Source organism: Equus przewalskii, chromosome 21, assembly GCF_037783145.1.
Source record: "Equus przewalskii isolate Varuska chromosome 21, EquPr2, whole genome shotgun sequence".
Classification (NCBI taxonomy): Eukaryota; Metazoa; Chordata; class Mammalia; order Perissodactyla; family Equidae; genus Equus; species Equus przewalskii.
Window position 1 is genome coordinate 34,768,959 of NC_091851.1, and position 18,963 is coordinate 34,787,921.

Genomic DNA, 18,963 nt, shown 5'->3' on the forward strand with positions numbered 1-18,963 from the left:
CCCCGAGCCTCTGAGCTCCCAATGCTTCCTGTTGGCACCACCATCTCCTTGCGTTTCCCCGGAGTTATCTAGAGCTGGTCTGCAGCCAGGAATGTCACTTTCCTAATCTCTTCAGCGGTTTGAACAGTCCCTAAGGTCGTGGGAGGTGACCCCTCAGGATCTCAGCTGTCTGTGCAGAAATCAAGACTCCTTGACGCAACCCACTCCCAGGCCCTTTCACCTTGTTTTCCAACAGGCCCATCTGCCCCCAGACTGTACACGTGCCTTCTTCTGGGACATCTTGTTTCACCCCAAGCCCATATGTTTCCTGGAATGGGAGAGGCTGCTGGCCAGCTTGAGCTCTGTCTCAGTGCCCTGTAGGACAGAACTTCAGGCCTAAAGTTACATCACTGCTTCTCAACCCGTCTGTACATTAGCAGCTTCTAAAGCAGGGAGGTTTTCATTTTATCTTGCTATGCTTTGAATACCTATGCCTGGGCCCCAAACTTCAAGATTCTGATTTAATTGGTTTGGGATGGAGCCCCGGCATCAGTGTGTGTTTTTAAAAAGTTCCTCAGCAGAATATCATAAAAATGACTGACAATAACAAGTATTGGCAAGGACGTGGAGAAACTAGAACCCTCATACATTGCTGCTAGGAATGTAAAATGGTGCAGCTGCTTTGGAAAACACTGGGCAGTTTCTGATAAAGTTAAACGTGCATTTACTATACAGCAATTCCACTCCTAGACATTCACGGATGTTCACACAAACGCGTGTACATGAATATCCATAGCAGCACTATTCATAATAGCCCAAAAGTGGAAACAATCTAAACGTCCAACAACTGGTAGACAGATAAACAAAATGTGATTTATCTGTACAATGAGATATTGTTCAGGAATAAAAAAGAACGGACTACTGATACATGCTATGACACGGATGAATCTTAAAAACATTATGCAAAGTGAAAGAACCAAGACACGAAGACTCCATTTTGTATGATTCCATTTATACGAAAGGTCCAGAAAAGACAAATCTATAGAGACTGAATTAGACTAGTGGTCACCTGGAACTGGGGTGTGGGAAGAGGGACTGACTGCAAACAGGCATGGGAGATCTTTTTGGGGTGATGGAATGTTTTAAAACTGAGTTGTATGATGGTTGCACAACTGTGTAAATTTACTAAAAATCACTGAATAGCATATTTGAAACAGGCGAATCTCATGGTATGTAAATTGTACCCCAGTAAAGCTGTGAAGAAAGTTTTTCCTGGCCAGGGTTGAGATCTCTAGGTTAGAAGGTTAGTGTCCTAGGAACCCCTCCACCGGGCCCCAGGCTCGGCTGGTGTCCTCCCCCTCCTTCTCTCTAGGTCAAATTTCCTCTGATCTCAGACTTACAGGAAGTTGCTAGCTGTCACCCCAGCTTCTGTTTTGGAGAAGTCTGGGATTAATTCTGCAGACTCAGCTCATATGGGTGCAAATATCCTGGCTCTTGGTCACTCTGCCCAAAGTCGAAAAACGGGCCTCAGAGGGAATGGGTGGGAGGGCCGAGGGGACCATCACAAGTGCTCCCTACCCTCATCCTGAGATGACCCAGAGGCCACCTGGGCATGCTAGTGCTAACCCCGAACAGGGACTGAATTGGGGTTCCAAGGCCCTGGTTCCACCCGCACCTCCCCAGTTCCCCGGCAGGGCTCAGGCTGACTATTCTCCAAACACACCATACCTTTTGGTCAGCCCTGGTGGTCTAAATGGTTAAGATTTGGCTCTCTCACTGCAGTCCTGGATTCGTTTCCTGGCCAGGGAACCGTACCACCTGTCAGTTGTCATACAGTGGTGGCTGCATGTCGCTGAGATGCTAAAAGCTATGCTACCAGTCTCAAACATCAACGGGGTCACCCAGCTTCTAGACTAAGAAAGACTAAGAAGAAGGACCCGGTCATCCACTTCCAGAAAAACTGACCACAAAAACCTTATGAATAGCAGCAGAGCACTGTCTGATGGAGCGCCCGGAAGACAAGAGGATGGCGCAAACAGACTGGGCAGGGTTCCACTCTGCTGTCCACGGGGTCATTAGAAGTTGGAGTCTACTCGATGGCACAACAAATCATAACTTTCCACACCACCAGGCACTAGCACAGGCTGTATCCTTCCTCTTTCCTGGCCCACCTGGAAAATCCTATTCTTCCAACAAGATTCAGCTCATTGTCATCTCTTCTGAAGCCTTTTCCTTTGCATGCCCACCCCGGTCATCCCAATAGAGCCCTTATCTGCCTGCACCAGAGGGTTTATTTAGGTCTGCCTCTCCCACTCCTCTGTGGCTCCCTGAAGACAAACAGCCTGTATGATGGCTGGTTTTCAAGTTCTAGGACAGCCCTCAATACATAATTGTGCCCAGCTGAGTGAAGAAATGGACGGGAACATAACACCACATCAGACACTTACAGGGCCGGGAAGACCAGAGGAGACGCCCCATTCCCCTCATCTATTCTTGGCCTAAACAGCTTCTCTCATCTGGCCCCAGAATGGCAGAGAGCCACTCCCTGTGGTAACCACAGTTTGGGGTGGAAGCCTTGCTTCCACAGCTCTCCTGGGGCCAGGCCCATTCACCCTGGAAATTGCCTTAGTGTTATTTAAACTGCAGAACAGGGTCTCTGGGCAGCTCAGGCCTAGCCTGGGCGGGGGCAGCCTGGAACAGGATCATGCTGCAGCCTCCCTTCCCCAACCGCCAGGATGTCAGGGGTTGAAATGCGTGCTCCCCTCTCATCGGCTTCTTGCTGTAGTGGGAAACAACAAGGGGGTTAAGGTCTGTGGCAGCCTGCGTGCCTCTAGGTTTATGTTTCTGCTTTAACATAGAGGCTGGCCTTTGTCCTGAGTTGAGGCTGGGGTTCTCAGAGGCCCTGACAGCAGGCTCCCAGCCAGGACTGGGTATGCTGGAGGAGCCCTGCTTATCCAATCTCGTCTGCCAACCCAGAGCTGCTGTCTCGAGAGGCGTCTTCCTTCAGTAGAGTTGATGGACTGCCTGAAAGTCCCAGGATCTTTGCTCCACCTGTTCATCCCCATCTTGGGAGCAGAGGACTCCAGGCTGCTGGCAGGGACTCTGCCACAGCATGCGGCTCATGATCTTCTTGGTGTCCCAAAGGGCGCTGCCTTGGTGTTCCCACTACAGAAACCAGAGCCTGGAATAGAATTAGGATACCTGACAAAGTCACCCACAGGCCAGCCTTGTGGCCAAGTGGTAAGTTCGTGCCCTCCGCTTCAGCGGCCCAGGGTTTCGCCGGTTCGGATCCTGGGCGCAGACCTAGCACCGCTCATCAAGCCATGGTGAGGCAGCGTCCCACGGAGAAGAACTAGAAGGACATGCAACTAAAATATACAACTATGTACTGGGGGGTTTTGGGGAGAAGAAGAAGAAGAAGAAAGGAAGATTGGCAACAGATGTTAGCTCAGGGACAATCTTAAAAAAAAAAAAAGTCACCCAGACTTCAACCCAGTGTGCTCTGTCCACGGACAGCAAATATTTAGAGGGTCAGGCACAGTGCTGGGCATGGGGACGACAGGGATGAACAAGCCCTGGGCCCGCCCTTAAGCAGTCCAGAGCCTAGTGGGCAAGGAAAATGGACAAACGCTGAGCACAGGCTGCTGTGGGAATACACAAGAGGAGACCTGACCTAGCCTGGGTGGAGGGGAGTTCAGGGAAGGCTGCCTGGCAGAGGTGACATCTAAGCTAAGCCTTGAAGGCTGAATTAGCAAAGAGAGGAGGAAGAGTGAGAGCAAACAGTATATGCAAATACCCAGCTTCAAGAGAGAACCTGGCACAGTTAGAGAAATTATACATAGTTCAAGATGGCTGGGGCCAGATGAAGGAGAGATGGTTGGAAGGTCCGGATGGTGAATAACATGAATGTGCGTAAGTACATAAAAGTACATAAATGAATAATATGAATGCACAGCCCGTAGGAAACGCTCTGCTATGGGAACTCTCATTCTAATTATGGTCTTGCAAGCCAAGCTAAGGGTTTGGGATTTTATCCTGCAGTCAGTGGGGAGACATCCAAGGGTTTTAAGCCCAGGGTGACTTGATCAGATTTGTAATATGATTAGACTTAAAGACGTCCCTGTGACTGCAGGGGGGATTATGGGCTAGAAGAGAAGTAAGGCTGGAGGACCAGAAGACCGGTTTGGAGACTACCGTAACAACTCAGAGAAGAGGTACGGGGTGAGGGGCTTCGAATATCTCCCAACAGTAGAACAGACCCATATACATTGCAAGATAGAATACAGCCGTGAAAATGAACTGTGGCTGCGTGCAACCACAGGGGTGAATGACTCTTGCAAGTGCGATGTGGAGCAAAAGAAGGCCAATACAGAACAGAACTGCATAATTCCGTTTACGTAAAGTTCAAGGAACAGGCAGTGTTCAGGGATGCATGCTTAGGTGGTAAAACAATAAAAGCAATGAACTGATTATCACAAACTAGTGGGGAAAGTGATTACCTTGTGCTTGACAGCCCCTGGGCTGAGCGATGTTTACCCAGGTGTCCACGGTGACAAGTAAGTTTTATATTTCTATTTCGTGCACTTTTCTTCATGTGTGCTATTCTTAATGACAAAAAGGTTTAAAAAATAACGGGGCTTGCTCTAAGGTAGTGGGCATGAGGATAGAGAGAAGAGGTTGGTTTTAACCACGTGTGGAAAGTGAGGAGAAGGAGGAGATGAGGCATCTTTTGGGAGGAAGGGGTTTGGGGAGGCAGGTGAAGAGCAGTGTTCAGCCCTCTGAGTAAGGGAAACTGGCAAGATATCGAAGTGGAAATGTCCAGGACCACCGTGTGAGCTCAGACAAGTCATATCCCCCAAGTCCAGATTACCTTCTCCACAAGAGAGGGAAGCGGTATGGTTTTCTGGAAGGAGGCTTGGGTTTTGGCGTGGGGAACCTGGACAATTATGGAATGGCCGTGTGAACCTGGACAATTACTCACCACTGCCCCCTCCCCCAGCCTCAGTGTAGACCTGAGATAATTTCTACTCTCAGGTTCTTGCAGAAGATTACATGGTAAAACAGGAATGGCGCCTTGGTCAGTTAGAAGAACTGAACAATAAATGAGAAAACACTTTGAAAACACAGAGCAAGAACAGATAATCACTACGTGGTTTTTACACTCTCATGTTACTAAGAACTAGCTGGGGAGCTTGTAAAACTGGGCACTCTGCAACTCTAGAGTGACTATATAATTTATTGTCCAAACCAGGGCACCTTTGAGAAAGGAGGCAATATTAATAATCATGCCGGGGCAACAGACATAAACCAAGACTGCCTTAGGCAAACAAGTCCTCCCACGTAGGTCCGAGGTGGGGACCAGGCCTGTGACTTTTATCAACTCTCCCGGGTGAACTGTGTGCCGAGGGCAGGACGGGCGGCAGCTGCTGGGCCCACGTGCAGCTGGTTTACTGGGGGGCTCAGGTCTGCGGGGAGCAATCCTCACACCCCTGTGAGGCGAGAATAGCCAACATTCATTAAGCGTCAGGCACTGCGCTGAGTACTTTACAGGCACCACCCCCATCACTTCTCAACAAACCTTTATGAGGTAGGCGGACTTATCTTCCACCAGAGAAAACTAAAGCTTAAAGAGGTTAACCGACTCCTTCAAGGCCACATATCTGGGTGGAGGAGCAGGGGTTTGAACCTGGTCGGACTGAAGAGAACCCTAGTTCTTAATGACCGTTCCTCCTCCTGCCTCCAGTTTTGTGGACATTCCTCCACCGCCCACCAAGCTGCGTGGGGCCAGGAACCACCGACACCGGAGCGGCTGGCCAGCTGGGGCACCTGCAGCCTCTGGCTCCACGCGGGACGCGCAAGTCGAACAGCAGGTGGCAAGCTTGCCTTCCTCCCCAGACGCCACGGGGAGGTCCGTTTACTTGGGAGGTGGAGCTAGTGAGCTGTCTGCTGGCCCCCAGCAAAGAATCCTGCAGCGAGCCGGGCACGGGGCGCCTAGCAACCGCCAGTCTCCCGCCGGGCTCCCTTTTGCGGCTGGTTTGAGGTCTCAGTGAGCCTGTGCACTGCAACTAGTAGCCACAGATATGTCAGTGTTGGAAAGCCCCTCTGATGCATTTAGTTTATAGTTTCCCAACTTTGCCAAGAGCCATCTTTATTAACTGTGTCACACGACCGTTTTGAGTTTCTTCTTCTCAAGAGCACTTAGAATTTGTGCAGCCTCATTACAGGAGAAGCTTCGATTTGCATGCAGCCTGGATACAGAAACGCCTGGAAAACATTCTGGAGAGGCCCAGGGAAGGCAAGCGACAGTCGGAAAGTGGCAGTGCCGCGCCGGGGCTAGGACCCAGGTCCCCGCTACGACCAGAGCCTACGTCACCCAGACTCCACCCCCGGGTCGGCGTCTGAGCAGAGCCCCCGCAGTTTCCAAGCCCGCCCCGCGCCCCCTGGTGCGCACACTCAGTGCGACCCCGCCGGCGCACCGCCCACCCAGGTCCTCCAGCCCCAGCGGCTGTGCTCGCGGGGTAAACTGAGGCAGGGGGCGTGCTTGTGAGTTCGTTCCTTCCTCGATCCACACCCCAGGACCCGCAAAACTGCCTCCCCCTTCTTAGACCCGCATGGAACAACAGGAAAGGACGGGAGGAAGGGGAGGGGGGCCAAAAGCAAGCAGGATCTGGGGAGCTGGCAGGTCCTGCCACACTCAAGATGGCGGCGCGGCAGCGGCGAGGTCCCTCAGAGGCGGTACCAACGCATGCGCAGCGCGGAGTCCCGGCCCGGGACACAAGATGGCGGCAGCGGCGCTGGGGAGGGCGAGGCGGAGGCGGCAAAACGGGCGGTCGAGCAGAACGTGTAGCCGCGTCCCCTCGAGTCCGCTCCGGGCAGGTAAGCGCCCCAGGAAGCCATGGTCCCGCTGCGAGCCGCGCCAGGCTCCGGGGATCCGAGGCCAGGCGGCGGTGGCCTCTCTGGCGCTTTCCGCTCGGGGCCGCCGCTTGCCCCGTCTCTGCCGCCGCCGCCATCTTAGGCCCGCGGGTGGGCGGCCGGGCTGGTGGCCTGGATGAGGGAGGTGGGCCCGGAGAGCGCGGGCGGAGCGGCCTCTTGGGCCCCTCCGCTGCTGCCGCCGCCACCGCCTTTGTGTCGGGCTCCGACTCTGAGTCGCCTCAGCCCGGGGGCGGGAGCGCGCGGCGGGGCGGGGGGCGGAGCTCGGGAGATGGGCCGGCGCGCGCGCGCCAAACAGCCCGCCCCCGCTGGGGCTGGGGGAGGGGAAGGTGCGCGCGCGCGCCAGGGCTCGGCCCTTGTTCGCGCGCCCGCGCGCCTGCGCACTTCTCTAGTTCTTTGACTCCTCCCTACTGGGCCGGAGGATTGTGATTGGTGTATTACTGAGATGATCCCGCCCCGTCCTCCTCCAATCCCGGAGTCGAACACTCTGCCTTCTAGTGGGTTCCTCTGGTTGCGCAGATACACGTTGTCCTTAAACTGCTGGGCGCTGTGAGAGTGCGGTATGTGTGGGGCCGGCAAGCCACAAGATAAATAAAAACATCATCCTAATACGAGCAGTTCTGTGTTACTGGGAGTGCGCTCTGCTAGACTCCACGTAGAGCCCATAGAGGTAGAGTGATTCCGTCTGTAAGTCAGAAAGCCGTAGAAAGGCCTGGAACCCGGGCCTTTCCGAACCCAGAGCCGGCACTTCTGCCACTGACCTGGTGCATCCAAATCACTTGGGGAATTAAAAAAATTGTTTTAATCGTAAAAAATTGGTGAAGATTTGAAACAGCGTGAAGTGAAATAGTTATCCCATTCTTGGGATACGTTTAAGAAATACCTATTCTTGGGGCTGATCTGGTGGCACAGCATTTAAATTCACATCTTCTGCTTCAGTGGCCCGGGCTTTGCGGGTTCAGATCCTGGTTCCCGTGCTGTGGTAGGCGTCCCACATATAAAGTAGAGGAAGATGGGCATGGATGTGCACTCAGGGCCAGTCTTCCTCAGCAAAAAAAAAAGGATTGGCAGCAGATGTTAGCTCAGGGCTAATCTGCCTCAAAAAAAAAAAACACCGAAACCCAGTTCTTGTGTATCTCTCCTCCCTGTTTCTGACTCCTATGATGTGGACTGAGGGCATGAGTCTGAATTTCTTTTTTGCAAACCCCCCCAATGGTTCTGATGCACAGCTGGTTTGGGAAACACGGCAGCGTCCCCATTTGGCCTCAGTAAGCTGTGTGTGCTTCCTGCATAGTTATCTTCCTGGTGCATCAGTATCACACAGTATTTCTTAGGGAAAATGTTTTTCTTTTTCTTCTTTTTTTTTGCAGGGGAAGATTCACCCTATGCTAACATCTGTTGCCAATCTTCCTCCTTTTTTTCCTTCTCCCCCTGCCCCCTGGTGCCAGTACATAGTTGTGTGTAGTTGTAAGTTGTTCTATATGAGCCGCTGCCACAACATGGCTACTGACAGATGAGTGGTGTGTTTCCAACCCCGGCCACTGGAGGGGAGCATGCCGAACTTTAACTGCCACGCCATCCAGGGCTTGCTGGGAAAATATTTTTCAATAAAGATGAACACATTATGTTATGTAAGGTATTTTACATGTATTTTTTTTTTTAAAGAGCCCATTCAAAGAAGAGTTTCTCACTTAACTTTGGGTAGCTCTGGACTGCAACCCCCCCATCTGTGATATGTATATGTATAGTTGTTCCCTTTTCTCTTACTGTAGGGGTACTCTGGTTGGCAGGACCAGCCACACAATTTGCAGGGTCCAGTGCAAAATGAAAATGTTGAGCCCCTTGTTAAAAATATTAAAAATTCCAGGACAGTGACAGCAGAGCCTTAAACCAGGCTCAGGGCCCCCTTCAGCACTGGGCCCTGTGTCGCTGTGCAGGCTGCAAGTCCTTGAAGGTGAACTTGCTGTTTAGAAAGCTCGAGAAGTACCATTTTCATCCCCTGAATCCCCAGATCTCACAGTGTGTCCTGCCCTGTCCTGGGGCCTTCCAGCTTGCTCTGTGTCATTGCCCGTCATGCTGTTGTCCTGCTCTGCAGCATTTCACAGGCCTCTGACTCTCTTTTCTGTTTGCTCTGCAGTTACTGATGCAAGGATTCCCCTGGGGTTCCGTCCACTCCACTGCTGACCAGCCCACCCACCTGCGCTGAGCCTTCTGGCAGGCGTCCCCCTGCCTCTGTGGGACCCTGTGACTTGGGGTCCATCTGGCCGGAGAAGAAAACCCTCTCATGCTAGCATTGCAGACCCCAGAGGGTGAGAAAAAGAGGGACCTCGTTCAGCCTTGAGACCTATGAGCTCAGCCCCCAAGGAACCAGGAGTCCCTTCTCCCCAGAGAACCAAAGCACCGACAGCTCTTTCTCCCCTGGGTCAGTGGTTTCAAACGGTTCTGTTGTCACGGACCCCTTTTGTTGTGTGTGTCCTCGCGCTTCCTGCATTTTTATCTGCCACGCTGCACCGATGAAGTAACCGTTCCCTTTCCCTCTCCAAGTTAACAAAGACGTCTCTGAGTGTACAATAAAATCAGTGTCCCAGTGATTCCTATGATGTTGTCAACAGCCAATCAGAGCTTCTGATCAGCATGAGATAATCAATGTGACCACAGTGAGTTGATAAAATTTCAGCAAGCAAAGATAACTCATGTTTAAACGTGCCTTTGTGGTCTTTTTGTGAGTAAATGTTTGGTTTCTTTTGGGTGTTGTGACATATTGAAAACAACTCTAGGATCACCAGTCCGCACTCAGTTGGCCCTCCAGGAGTCTGACAGCCAGGCTGGGAACCACTTTGGCAACTGAGGCTTGTGTTGGGTGTGCTCTGGGCGGGGGGATAGGGAATAGAGGTGTGAAGGAGCTGACCTCCTTCCTGGTATTTAAAGTCCATTTTCACCTGGGGGTTATGATGGACTGAGTTAGATGCTGCTTCTCAGTCCCACTGGTTCTTATAGCAGCAGATTGGTTCCTGCCCTGTAGTGGAGATTGAGGCACCCGATTAGATGCCGTGTCTCTTCCTGGGCTCTGCTTTGTTCCAGTTGGATTTTCGTGGATAAGAACAGGAAAGAGGAGGAGTTAATATTCCTTCTTGTGGGAATAGCTTCTCAAGGGCAGACCCTGGTCTGTTGTTTACCCCTCTTGGTGCTTTGTAAACATTTGCAGAATGAATGAGCACCCGTTGGGTCCAGGTACCATACCGAGCACTGGAGAGAGCTGAACCGGACACACTTCCTAGTCCTGGGGATTCTAGTCTAACGGGGAGACAAACCCAGTTGGTAGGTAGTGCAGACTATCTGAGTGCTACGATGAGGTGTTCATGGCCTGAGGAGGGGCTCTGACCACCTAACTTGGAAAGGAGAGTCAAAGGCAGCTTTCTGGAGGTAGGAACCTAGTGGCAAGCCAGGCAGAGAATTGGGGAAAGAGTATTTCAGGCAGAAGGAGCGACAGGAGTGCACCCATTTTACAGTTGAGGGGACTGCAACTTAGATCCCAGGGCTCCGATGGTGGCATGCTGGCCCTTCAGGATGCACTGGATGGATTTCTCCACGTCTGCACGTGGTCACTGGGGCCCTGAGTAGTTTGCAGTTGGTGGTGGGGGGTGGAGCTGACCTCCATGCCCTGCTGGCCCTGACTCCCTTCGGTCCTCTGTGTGGCAGGTCCGGTGCGGGTGCTGAGATGGCCAATGAGAATCACGGCAGCCCCCGGGAGGAAGCGTCTCTGCTGAGTCACTCCCCCAGCACCTCCAATCAGAGCCAGCCCTGTTCTCCAAAGCCCATCCGCCTGGTGCAGGACCTCCCAGGTACTGGCGAGGGGCAGTGGTGGGGGGTGGGGTAGGAAGGGTGCCCCAGGAGCAGCCCTGACCTAGCGGGGTTCCATGCTTGTTTGCAGAGGAGCTGGTGCATGCGGGCTGGGAGAAGTGCTGGAGCAGGAGGGAGAACCGCCCCTACTACTTCAACCGCTTCACCAACCAGTCCCTGTGGGAGATGCCCGTGCTGGGCCAGCATGACGTGATTGTGAGTGCCGGCCTGTGGCGGGGGCTCGGAGCAGCTTCTGGCACCTGGGCCTTCCCCAAATGTACCTTGAGCAGCTGTTAGGTGCCTAGCCTTGTGTCAGGACCTGGGGTACAATGACAAGCAAGACAGACAAAATCCTTGCCCTCATGGAACCTACACGCAAATAGGGGAGGCTGATATGTGAACAGACGACTCTAATAGTGTGTGCCATTGGACTTGTACTATGTGTTGGCCACTGTATCTGGGATGCTGTTGTGAGCAAGATAGACCTGGTCCTGCCCTTGCCCTCTCGGGGGCACACTACTGGAGGGGCCAGTGGGGTTAGAGTGCAGCAGGGATCCTGGCCTGGCTCGGGGAGGTGGGGGGGCACGAGGACAGCTGCTCTGTGAGTTAGCATTTAAGGTGAGAAGGTTAGCCAGAAAGGGGAAGAAGTGCATTCGAGGGACTGGAATGTCGTCGCGATAGGGGAGGTACAGGCACCGGTGGCTGGCGGGAACTGGGCTTTTGGATCCGTCAGTTGGAGCAGACTTTCTGAGCGCAGTCCCCGTTTTGCAGACGAAGATGCTGAAGCTCAGGGGAAATGACTGGCCTAAGACCTCAAACCATAAGAGGCAGAGCGGGACTCACACTGATGTGATACCAGGCCACACTGTCCACCATCACACTCATACTCTGTGTCACCAAAGGAGTTCCCTTCACAGGGTCTTGCTCTTTAAAAAACAAGCATTTCTTGAGTTTTTCCTTTTTTCCTGACTTTTTGGTACTTAAGGAAAAGATGTTAACATGCATTGAGCGCTGATCTCATGCCAGATGTCATGTTAAGCTGGTCATGTTCATTGACTCATTTAGTAATCTCAATGGTGAGGTAAGGCCTAGCACGGCTGTTTTAAAGGTGAGGGAGTTAGGAAGGGAAGTAACTCCCCCAAAGTTCCGTGGTTGCAAGTAGCAGGCAGCAGGAGTGGAGCCCAGGGTTCTGTCTGCATCCAAGCTCCCTCTGCTCTTCTCCAAGGAGTAGGAGCAGGGGGTGGGAGGGCATCAGAATTCTGCAGTACCAGGACTCCTAAGCCACTCGCCCTGGTTGCAACTCTGCTGGTCTCCCTCCACCAGTCGGACCCTTTGGGGCTGAATGCGACCCCACTGCCCCAAGACTCAAGTTTGGTGGAAACCCCCCCAGCTGAGAACAAGCCCCGAAAGCGGCAGCTCTCGGAAGAGCAGCCAAGCGGCAATGGTGTGAAGAAGCCCAAGGTGAGTGCGGGTTCTCAGGAACTGGCTGGTAAGAGCCAGTCTAGGCAGGCAGCCAGCAGGTTCCCTGCCAGGGCTGGGCATCAGCAGGTTGGTCAGGAGGGGGGCCCGGGGTGCCGATCACCAGGTGCACCAGTGTTGGAGCCACACACCAACTCTCCAGACCTGATGCCTTTGACTCTTTTGCTCCAGATTGAAATCCCTGTGACACCCACGGGCCCATCGGTGCCTAGCTCCCCCAGTGTGCCAGGAACCCCAACACTGAAGATTTGGGGGACGTCCCCTGAAGATAAACAGCAGGCAGCTCTCCTCCGACCCACTGAGTGAGTCCCTGTTGATTGGCTGGGGGGCCCATTGTTGATGGCCAGCCTGCCCAGGATTGTGGGATGTGGTGGCAGGCAGGGCACCCCTCCTTCCTTTTTCTTTACTTTCCTCATTGCTCCGTCTGTGCCCCAAGGGTGTACTGGGATCTGGACATCCAGACCAATGCTGTCATCAAGCACCGGGGGCCTTCAGAGGTGCTGCCCCCACATCCCGAGGTGGAACTGCTCCGCTCCCAGCTCATCCTGAAGCTTCGGCAGCACTACCGGGAGCTGTGCCAGCAGCGAGAGGGTAACTGCCTCTCGGACCTTGGCCTCCTTTATTTCCATCCACCTTTAGCAAGAGCCAGGGGTGGCCAGGTGGGCTTTGGGAATGGCACAGTGGAGCCCAGTGGTTGAGAGTATGGGCTATGGAGGGGACAGGCCTGTTGGAGTCCCAGCTCCACCAGCTGCTGGCTCTGTGACCTTGGGCTCATGGCTTAACCTCTCTGCACTTAAGTTTCCTCATCTTTAAGAGAGGGACGGTAACAGTGCTTACATAAATGGTGGCTGGGATCGGTAACAAGAGAACAACAAAAACAATCAGTAACACTTCCAGAGTGCTTCCTATTTGCCAAGCACTGTTCAAAGCTTTTTTATGTATCCTAAAAGGGCATAAAAACGAGAGTACCTGTACCTCACAGAATTACTACAAGGAGTAAGTGGGATGGAAAGTGCTCAACAAACCACAGCTTTTATTAATTTAATTAGTAAATAAACCTGCTTAACTTTGCTGAAATATAGAATCTCTCCCTCCCCCTTTTGTACCCTTTGTAACACTTAGTAACACCCTTTATAAACCAGCGCTTCTCAGAATGGGCTGTCTTGTGGACTGTGCACCTCCCGTGCCCACGCGATGCCTCATGTGCCAGGCCCGTGTGGAGCCCACTGACTGAATCCAGACCTTCATCAGCTCTCCTGTCCTGCAGGCATTGAACCCCCTCGGGAATCTTTCAACCGCTGGATGCTGGAGCGCAAGGTCGTGGACAAAGGCTCGGACCCCCTGTTGCCGAGCAACTGTGAACCAGTGGTGTCGCCTTCCATGTTTCGTGAAATCATGAATGACATTCCCATCAGGTGCAGCCCCGCAGCTGGGTCGGCCCAGGGCCATTTGGTTTGTGTGTCCAGTCTTGTGTAGAAGGGCTCTAACTCTGCCCACTCTCTGACTCAGGTTGTCCCGAATCAAGTTCCGGGAGGAAGCCAAGCGCCTGCTTTTTAAATACGCAGAGGCTGCCAGGCGGCTCATCGAGTCCAGGTTTGGCACGCTCTCCTGCCCCCAGCAAGATGGGTCTGTGATCAGAGTGGGGCAGGTCACAGGCCATCTGGCCTGCTCCCCAGGCCTCTCTCATTGCTATTGGTGGCAGAAAGGGGGCTGGCTCCCCAAGGCAGAACAAGAGCTGCGATGTAAACCTAGGGGTTGGCGCCCAAATGCCAGTGGAAGTCGGGTGGGAGGAGGGTAGAGCAGACACTTAAACAGCGACCCTTTCTGCACCTCAACTGGCAGGAGTGCATCCCCCGACAGCAGGAAGGTGGTTAAGTGGAATGTGGAGGACACCTTCAGCTGGCTGCGCAAGGACCACTCAGCCTCCAAGGAGGACTACATGGTGAGTGGCCCTGGTCACTTCCTGAAGGCCAGTGGAAAAGCTCTTGGCCACTTCTTCCCTGAAGCCCACTGCCTGCAAAGGCTGGGCAGGGCCCCACAGCAGCCTGTTCTTGTGCAGTACAGCAGACCATTGACACTCACAGTCCCCAAACTCACGTATATGGAGATGTTTGTCTAGGCTTCTGGCTTTCTCCCAAGGAACATTTCCATTAAGTTCTTAATGGAATCCTGTGCTTGGCCACACACCATTAAGTAGCTACCTTTTCAACTTAATGAATGTTCAACATCTCCCTTGAGTAGATTTTTGGAAACAGATCGACAAACTGCCTTTTCTTGGGTGTGTGTGCTCATATCACAGTGAAGAACTACTACCAGGTTCAATTCCCTAATGTGTCCAAAACAGTTCTCTTCTCTGGCCCAAACCCATCACTTCCTTTAACTCTCCACCAGCACTAGCAATGGGCTTTCTTTTCAGGACCATTTTTCACAAGAGACAAGGTTTCGCACTTCACGATAGTAACTGTGTACTTGACACGTAGAGTGACAAAGGTAGGTGTACTCACTAGCCAGAGTGACTCATTTTCACTCATCGCTTTCACACATGTGATTCAGCTAAATTACAAATGCCTACTTATCCTTGCAAGTCGCCGAAAGCTCAGATTTCAAATCTGCAATGACCAAGGACCCCACTTTATAATTGTCTCTCCCTGATAGACTGCAAATGTTTTATAAGCGAGGACTGTGCCTTATTTGTCTGTGTCCTCAGCACGTATCATGGGATCTGGCACAGTGTAACCCCAACAATAAGTGCTGGCATTTATGGGACACTTACTGTATGCCAGGGGCTTGGTAAGCCCTTAATGGGAATCACGTTTAATAATCAAACTGCCTTGTTAGGTAAGTATTTCATGTTCTCTTAACAGCTTAGGAATAAGATTCAGGATGCCAAGGGATTTGTCCAAGTGACACAGTTAGTAAGTAGCAGAGCCAGTTTCAAAATGAGGACTGCTGGAACCCAACAGCCCTCCCCTGGCAGCCCACTGGAGCCCTGATCAGGAGTGTCTCCTCCAGGATCGCCTGGAGCATCTGCGGAGGCAGTGTGGCCCCCACGTCTCGGCTGCGGCCAAGGACTCTGTGGAAGGCATTTGCAGTAAGATCTACCACATCTCCCTGGAGTACGTCAAACGGATCCGAGAGAAGCACCTTGCCATCCTCAAGGAGAACAACATCCCAGGTAAGGGCCAGGTGGCAGGGAGTCAGCTATGATACCATCAACTCTGTCTCCCAGGCCCTGATTGAAGGGACAAGTGTGGCTAAGCCTCAAAGCCACAGTCTGGTTTGGGGAAGCCCTTTTCCCCCAGCAGTGTCTGGGGCAGGACCCGCTATGTCCTTTAGCTTGGGGGTCTCAGCATTCCTCTGGGAAACAGGGAGAAGTGATGAGAAAGAGAGAGCCAGAAGGTGGGAGAGAAAGGCCAGGGGCTAAGCAGTCAGGTGGATCTGTGTTTACATCCATTCTCTGCAAGCCTCTTTCCCCAAACTGACACCTGGCTGTAGGATCCTATGAGGATTCACTGGTAATTCCAAGTGTTTGGCCCAAGAAAATCTCTAAATAAGATACTGTAACTATGATGATGAAAGCGATGCAGTTCTCATACTTCTGAATGGCAGCAACACCCACAGACCCGAGTGTGTTTACCGACCAGGCGCTGAGGCGTGGCAGACTGGGGGCTCGGCAGTACAGAACATGTCGACACAGGCCACCAGTTCTTGCCCCTGCCAGTTGCCAGGCTGCTTCCTTTGTTACTGAACCGTCTGGGCTGCAGTTTACTCCTCCATGGCAGGAGACTTACCTCCCTTGGTTACTGGGATGCGCATGTGAAGCACCTGGCAGGCAGCAGGCGCTGACGCTGTGCAGGGTGCGAACTGGCAGAGCAGGGGGGCAGGGCGGACCCTCACTGTTCTCCCTGCCCACAGAGGAGGGGGAGGCCCCAGAGGTGGAGCCCCGCCTGGTGTACTGCTACCCAGTACGGCTGGCCGTGTCTGCACCCCCCATGCCCAATGTGGAGATGCATATGGAGAATAATGTGGTCTGCATCCGGTATAAGGGAGAGATGGTCAAGGTCAGCCGCAACTACTTCAGCAAGCTGGTAAGAGCTGGGGGGAGGGGGAGACAGGTCCCCACAGGTGGGAGGAGTGAGGGCCGGCTCTGTCTTGCCCCAGAGGTGGCCAGTGATGAGGGAGTGCGGGACTACTGCTGAAGCCCACTGCTTTCTGTCCCACAGTGGCTCCTTTACCGCTACAGCTGTATCGATGACTCTGCCTTTGAGCGGTTCCTGCCCCGAGTCTGGTGTCTTCTCCGACGGTACCAGGTACAGGCCTGGAATGGTGGGGGAGCTCCTCTGGAGGCAGTGGGGAGGCCGAGCTCCTGACGCTGACTGTGGCCACTCTGCAGATGATGTTCGGTGTGGGCCTCTACGAGGGAACAGGCCTGCAGGGATCGCTGCCCGTGCACGTCTTCGAGGCCCTCCACCGTCTCTTTGGCGTCAGCTTTGAGTGCTTCGCCTCGCCCCTCAACTGCTACTTCCGCCAGTACTGCTCTGCCTTCCCCGACACAGATGGCTACTTTGGCTCCCGGGGGTGAGAGCCAGGGGCTGCTGGGCCCTCTCCTGCCTCCAGAGCACAGGTCCCGCCTTGGGCAGCTGCTTCCTAATGCTTTAGAGCTTTGGAGTCGGGTAGTCTTAAGTGTAGTCCTTGCCTTCACCCCTCCTCACCAGCTGTGAGACCTTGGATGTGGCACTGAACCTCTGGGAGCCTGGGGGTTCTCAGTGAATTAGCCCAGGTTTGGAGTAGGAACCCCTACTCCACCTACTGGAGTAGGAACCTGGAGTAGGTTCCAGGCACTGAGAGGAATGAGAAGTGTAATACAGACCTGAGACCTTACAGACTAAATGGGGGTGGTGGGGGAGATGAGCACGGATGAGAGGAGATGATGATGCTGTCTCCAATAGGAAGACGTGGCCAAGCCAGCAGGAGGGAAGGCTCAGCAGCTGGGGAGGTCCTAGGGTGGCTTATGCCGAGGTGGTAGTGGGTCAGAACTCCATTTGAGGTCCAGCTCCTCCACTGACCAGCTTGGTGGACTCGGGCCACCAAGCCTGAGCCTCTCTGTGCTCATCCATTCAATGGAGATGGCCACACCTTGTCCCAAGACAAATTAAGGGTAAATGGTGACCGGGGCCATCTCTTCAACGTGGCTGCCTGGGGTGGGGGTGGCACCTGTTTTTGGTTGAAGGACTGGGTCCTGATGGGACTTTGAATGCTCACCTCTGTCCCCAGGCCCTGCCTGGACTTCTCCCCGCTGAGTGGTTCCTTTGAAGCCAACCCTCCATTCTGCGAGGAGCTCATGGATGCCATGGTCTCTCACTTCGAGGTGGGTGTGCTGCTGCTGCTGGGGTGCAGGGGTGGCAAGCAAGATTGCCAGCCACCTAGAGGGCAGCTCCTGATGTCCACTCTCTACCCCTCCCACAGAAACTGCTCGAAAGCTCACCAGAGCCCCTGTCCTTCATCGTGTTCATCCCCGAGTGGCGGGAACCCCCGACACCGGCGCTCACCCGCATGGAGCAGAGCCGCTTCAAACGCCACCAGCTGGTCCTGCCTGCCTTCGAGCATGAGTACCGCAGTGGCTCCCAGCACGTCTGCAAGAAGTGGGTGCCTGGGGAGGTGGGGGTAGGAGGGCTGGGCTGATGGGGCCAGGCCAAGCCCCACCCTGAGCCGCTGCATTTGCCCGCAGGGAGGAAATGCACTACAAGGCTGTCCACAACACGGCGGTGATCTTCCTACAGAACGACCCTGGCTTTGCCAAGTGGGGGCCGACGCCTGAGCGGCTGCAGGAGCTAAGCACCGCCTACCGGCAGTCAGGCCGCGGCCATGGCTCCAGCTCTTCCTCCTCCTCCTCCTCAGAGGCCAAGGACCGGGACTCAGGCCGCGAGCAGGGCCCTAGCCGCGAGCCTCACCCCACTTAACACATCCTGCGGGGAGGAGGAGCCCCAGGGTGCTGGTATGGACTGCTGGGACTCAGGCCTTTTGGGGCTGAGCAGACCCCAGGATCCTCCCCCTGGGGTGGCAGCAGGACTCAGGCTGCCAATGACATAGGAAGATGATGGCTCTGCCAGGGCTCCCCCTCCCTGCCCAATCCCCCACCTTCCCACGTCAGATTCTCTCCAAGTCCCCTGTAAATAGGCCCCATGCCTTCCATTCCTTCCCTCCATCCTGTTGCCTCGTTTCATTTGTAAAAGGAAATACAGAAACCCCCCCAAGAATGTGTGAGGATCTTGAGGGCAGAGAAGGCTGAGGAACTTGGAGCTCTTTCAGGGGCCCTCCCCTTCTACAGCCAGGCTCACCATCTAATGAACCCAGGGCTCCAGTGTCTTACCTTCTCACCCTGCTGTCCCCACATCTGGGTCCCTGGGGGCCTGTGCCCAGCAGGTCTGGAGTCCAGAGCCCTGCGTCATGCATCTGCAAGCCCCAGACTCCCACAGCCAGGTCTGTGCTGATACCTCTGGGGAGCAGAGGGCTGCTAGCTGGGCCCAGGTAGAAAGCTAGATGCCTGCTGGCCCTGGAACCATCACAGTGAGCAGGCAGCCAGGTGTGTTTTAGTCAGGTGAAAGAGCAGTTCAGAGACACCACATGCATCAGGTATGGCCTTCATGTAGATGAGCACCTGGCTGCACTGCCCTCTGAGGACCTCTAGGCATGGAGCAGATGCTCCCCTGGGGCCCAGAGGAGGAAGCAGGGTCT

General features: G+C 53.9%; 1 protein-coding gene across 6 annotated transcripts; it reads left to right on the plus strand.

Moving 5' to 3' along the window:
- Nucleotides 1–5,633: 5,633 nt before the first annotated feature.
- PCIF1 (phosphorylated CTD interacting factor 1) lies at nucleotides 5,634–18,482 on the plus strand. Of its 6 annotated transcripts, none has more exons than XM_070588443.1 (17): nucleotides 5,634–6,855; nucleotides 9,047–9,331; nucleotides 10,609–10,751; nucleotides 10,841–10,965; nucleotides 12,073–12,210; nucleotides 12,400–12,530; nucleotides 12,665–12,819; nucleotides 13,496–13,643; nucleotides 13,738–13,821; nucleotides 14,071–14,170; nucleotides 15,241–15,403; nucleotides 16,144–16,316; nucleotides 16,452–16,538; nucleotides 16,622–16,806; nucleotides 17,503–17,596; nucleotides 17,695–17,870; nucleotides 17,957–18,482. In XM_070588443.1, exons 3-17 carry the CDS (start codon nucleotides 10,628–10,630, stop codon nucleotides 18,186–18,188), a joined length of 2,115 nt encoding a protein of 704 aa, XP_070444544.1. In that variant the 5' UTR covers nucleotides 5,634–6,855; nucleotides 9,047–9,331; nucleotides 10,609–10,627; the 3' UTR covers nucleotides 18,189–18,482. The 6 variants fall into 6 exon arrangements, with proteins under 6 accessions (XP_070444544.1, XP_070444547.1, XP_008519894.2 ...); XM_008521672.2 differs by having other exon boundaries at nucleotides 5,723–6,855; nucleotides 9,047–9,218; XM_070588444.1 differs by having other exon boundaries at nucleotides 5,983–6,855; nucleotides 9,047–9,566.
- Nucleotides 18,483–18,963: the final 481 nt, after the last annotated feature.

What these genes read in the sequence shown, in the direction of transcription:
- PCIF1 (XM_070588443.1), top strand. Translation starts at nt 10,628, where the DNA reads ATGGCCAATGAGAATCACGGCAGCCCCCGGGAGGAAGCGTCTCTGCTG. An exon ending in CCTGGTGCAGGACCTCCCAG is followed by an intron (nt 10,752 to 10,840) that starts GTACTGGCGAGG and finishes GCTTGTTTGCAG; the next exon opens with AGGAGCTGGTGCATGCGGGC. An exon ending in GCTCTCCTCCGACCCACTGA is followed by an intron (nt 12,531 to 12,664) that starts GTGAGTCCCTGT and finishes CTGTGCCCCAAG; the next exon opens with GGTGTACTGGGATCTGGACA.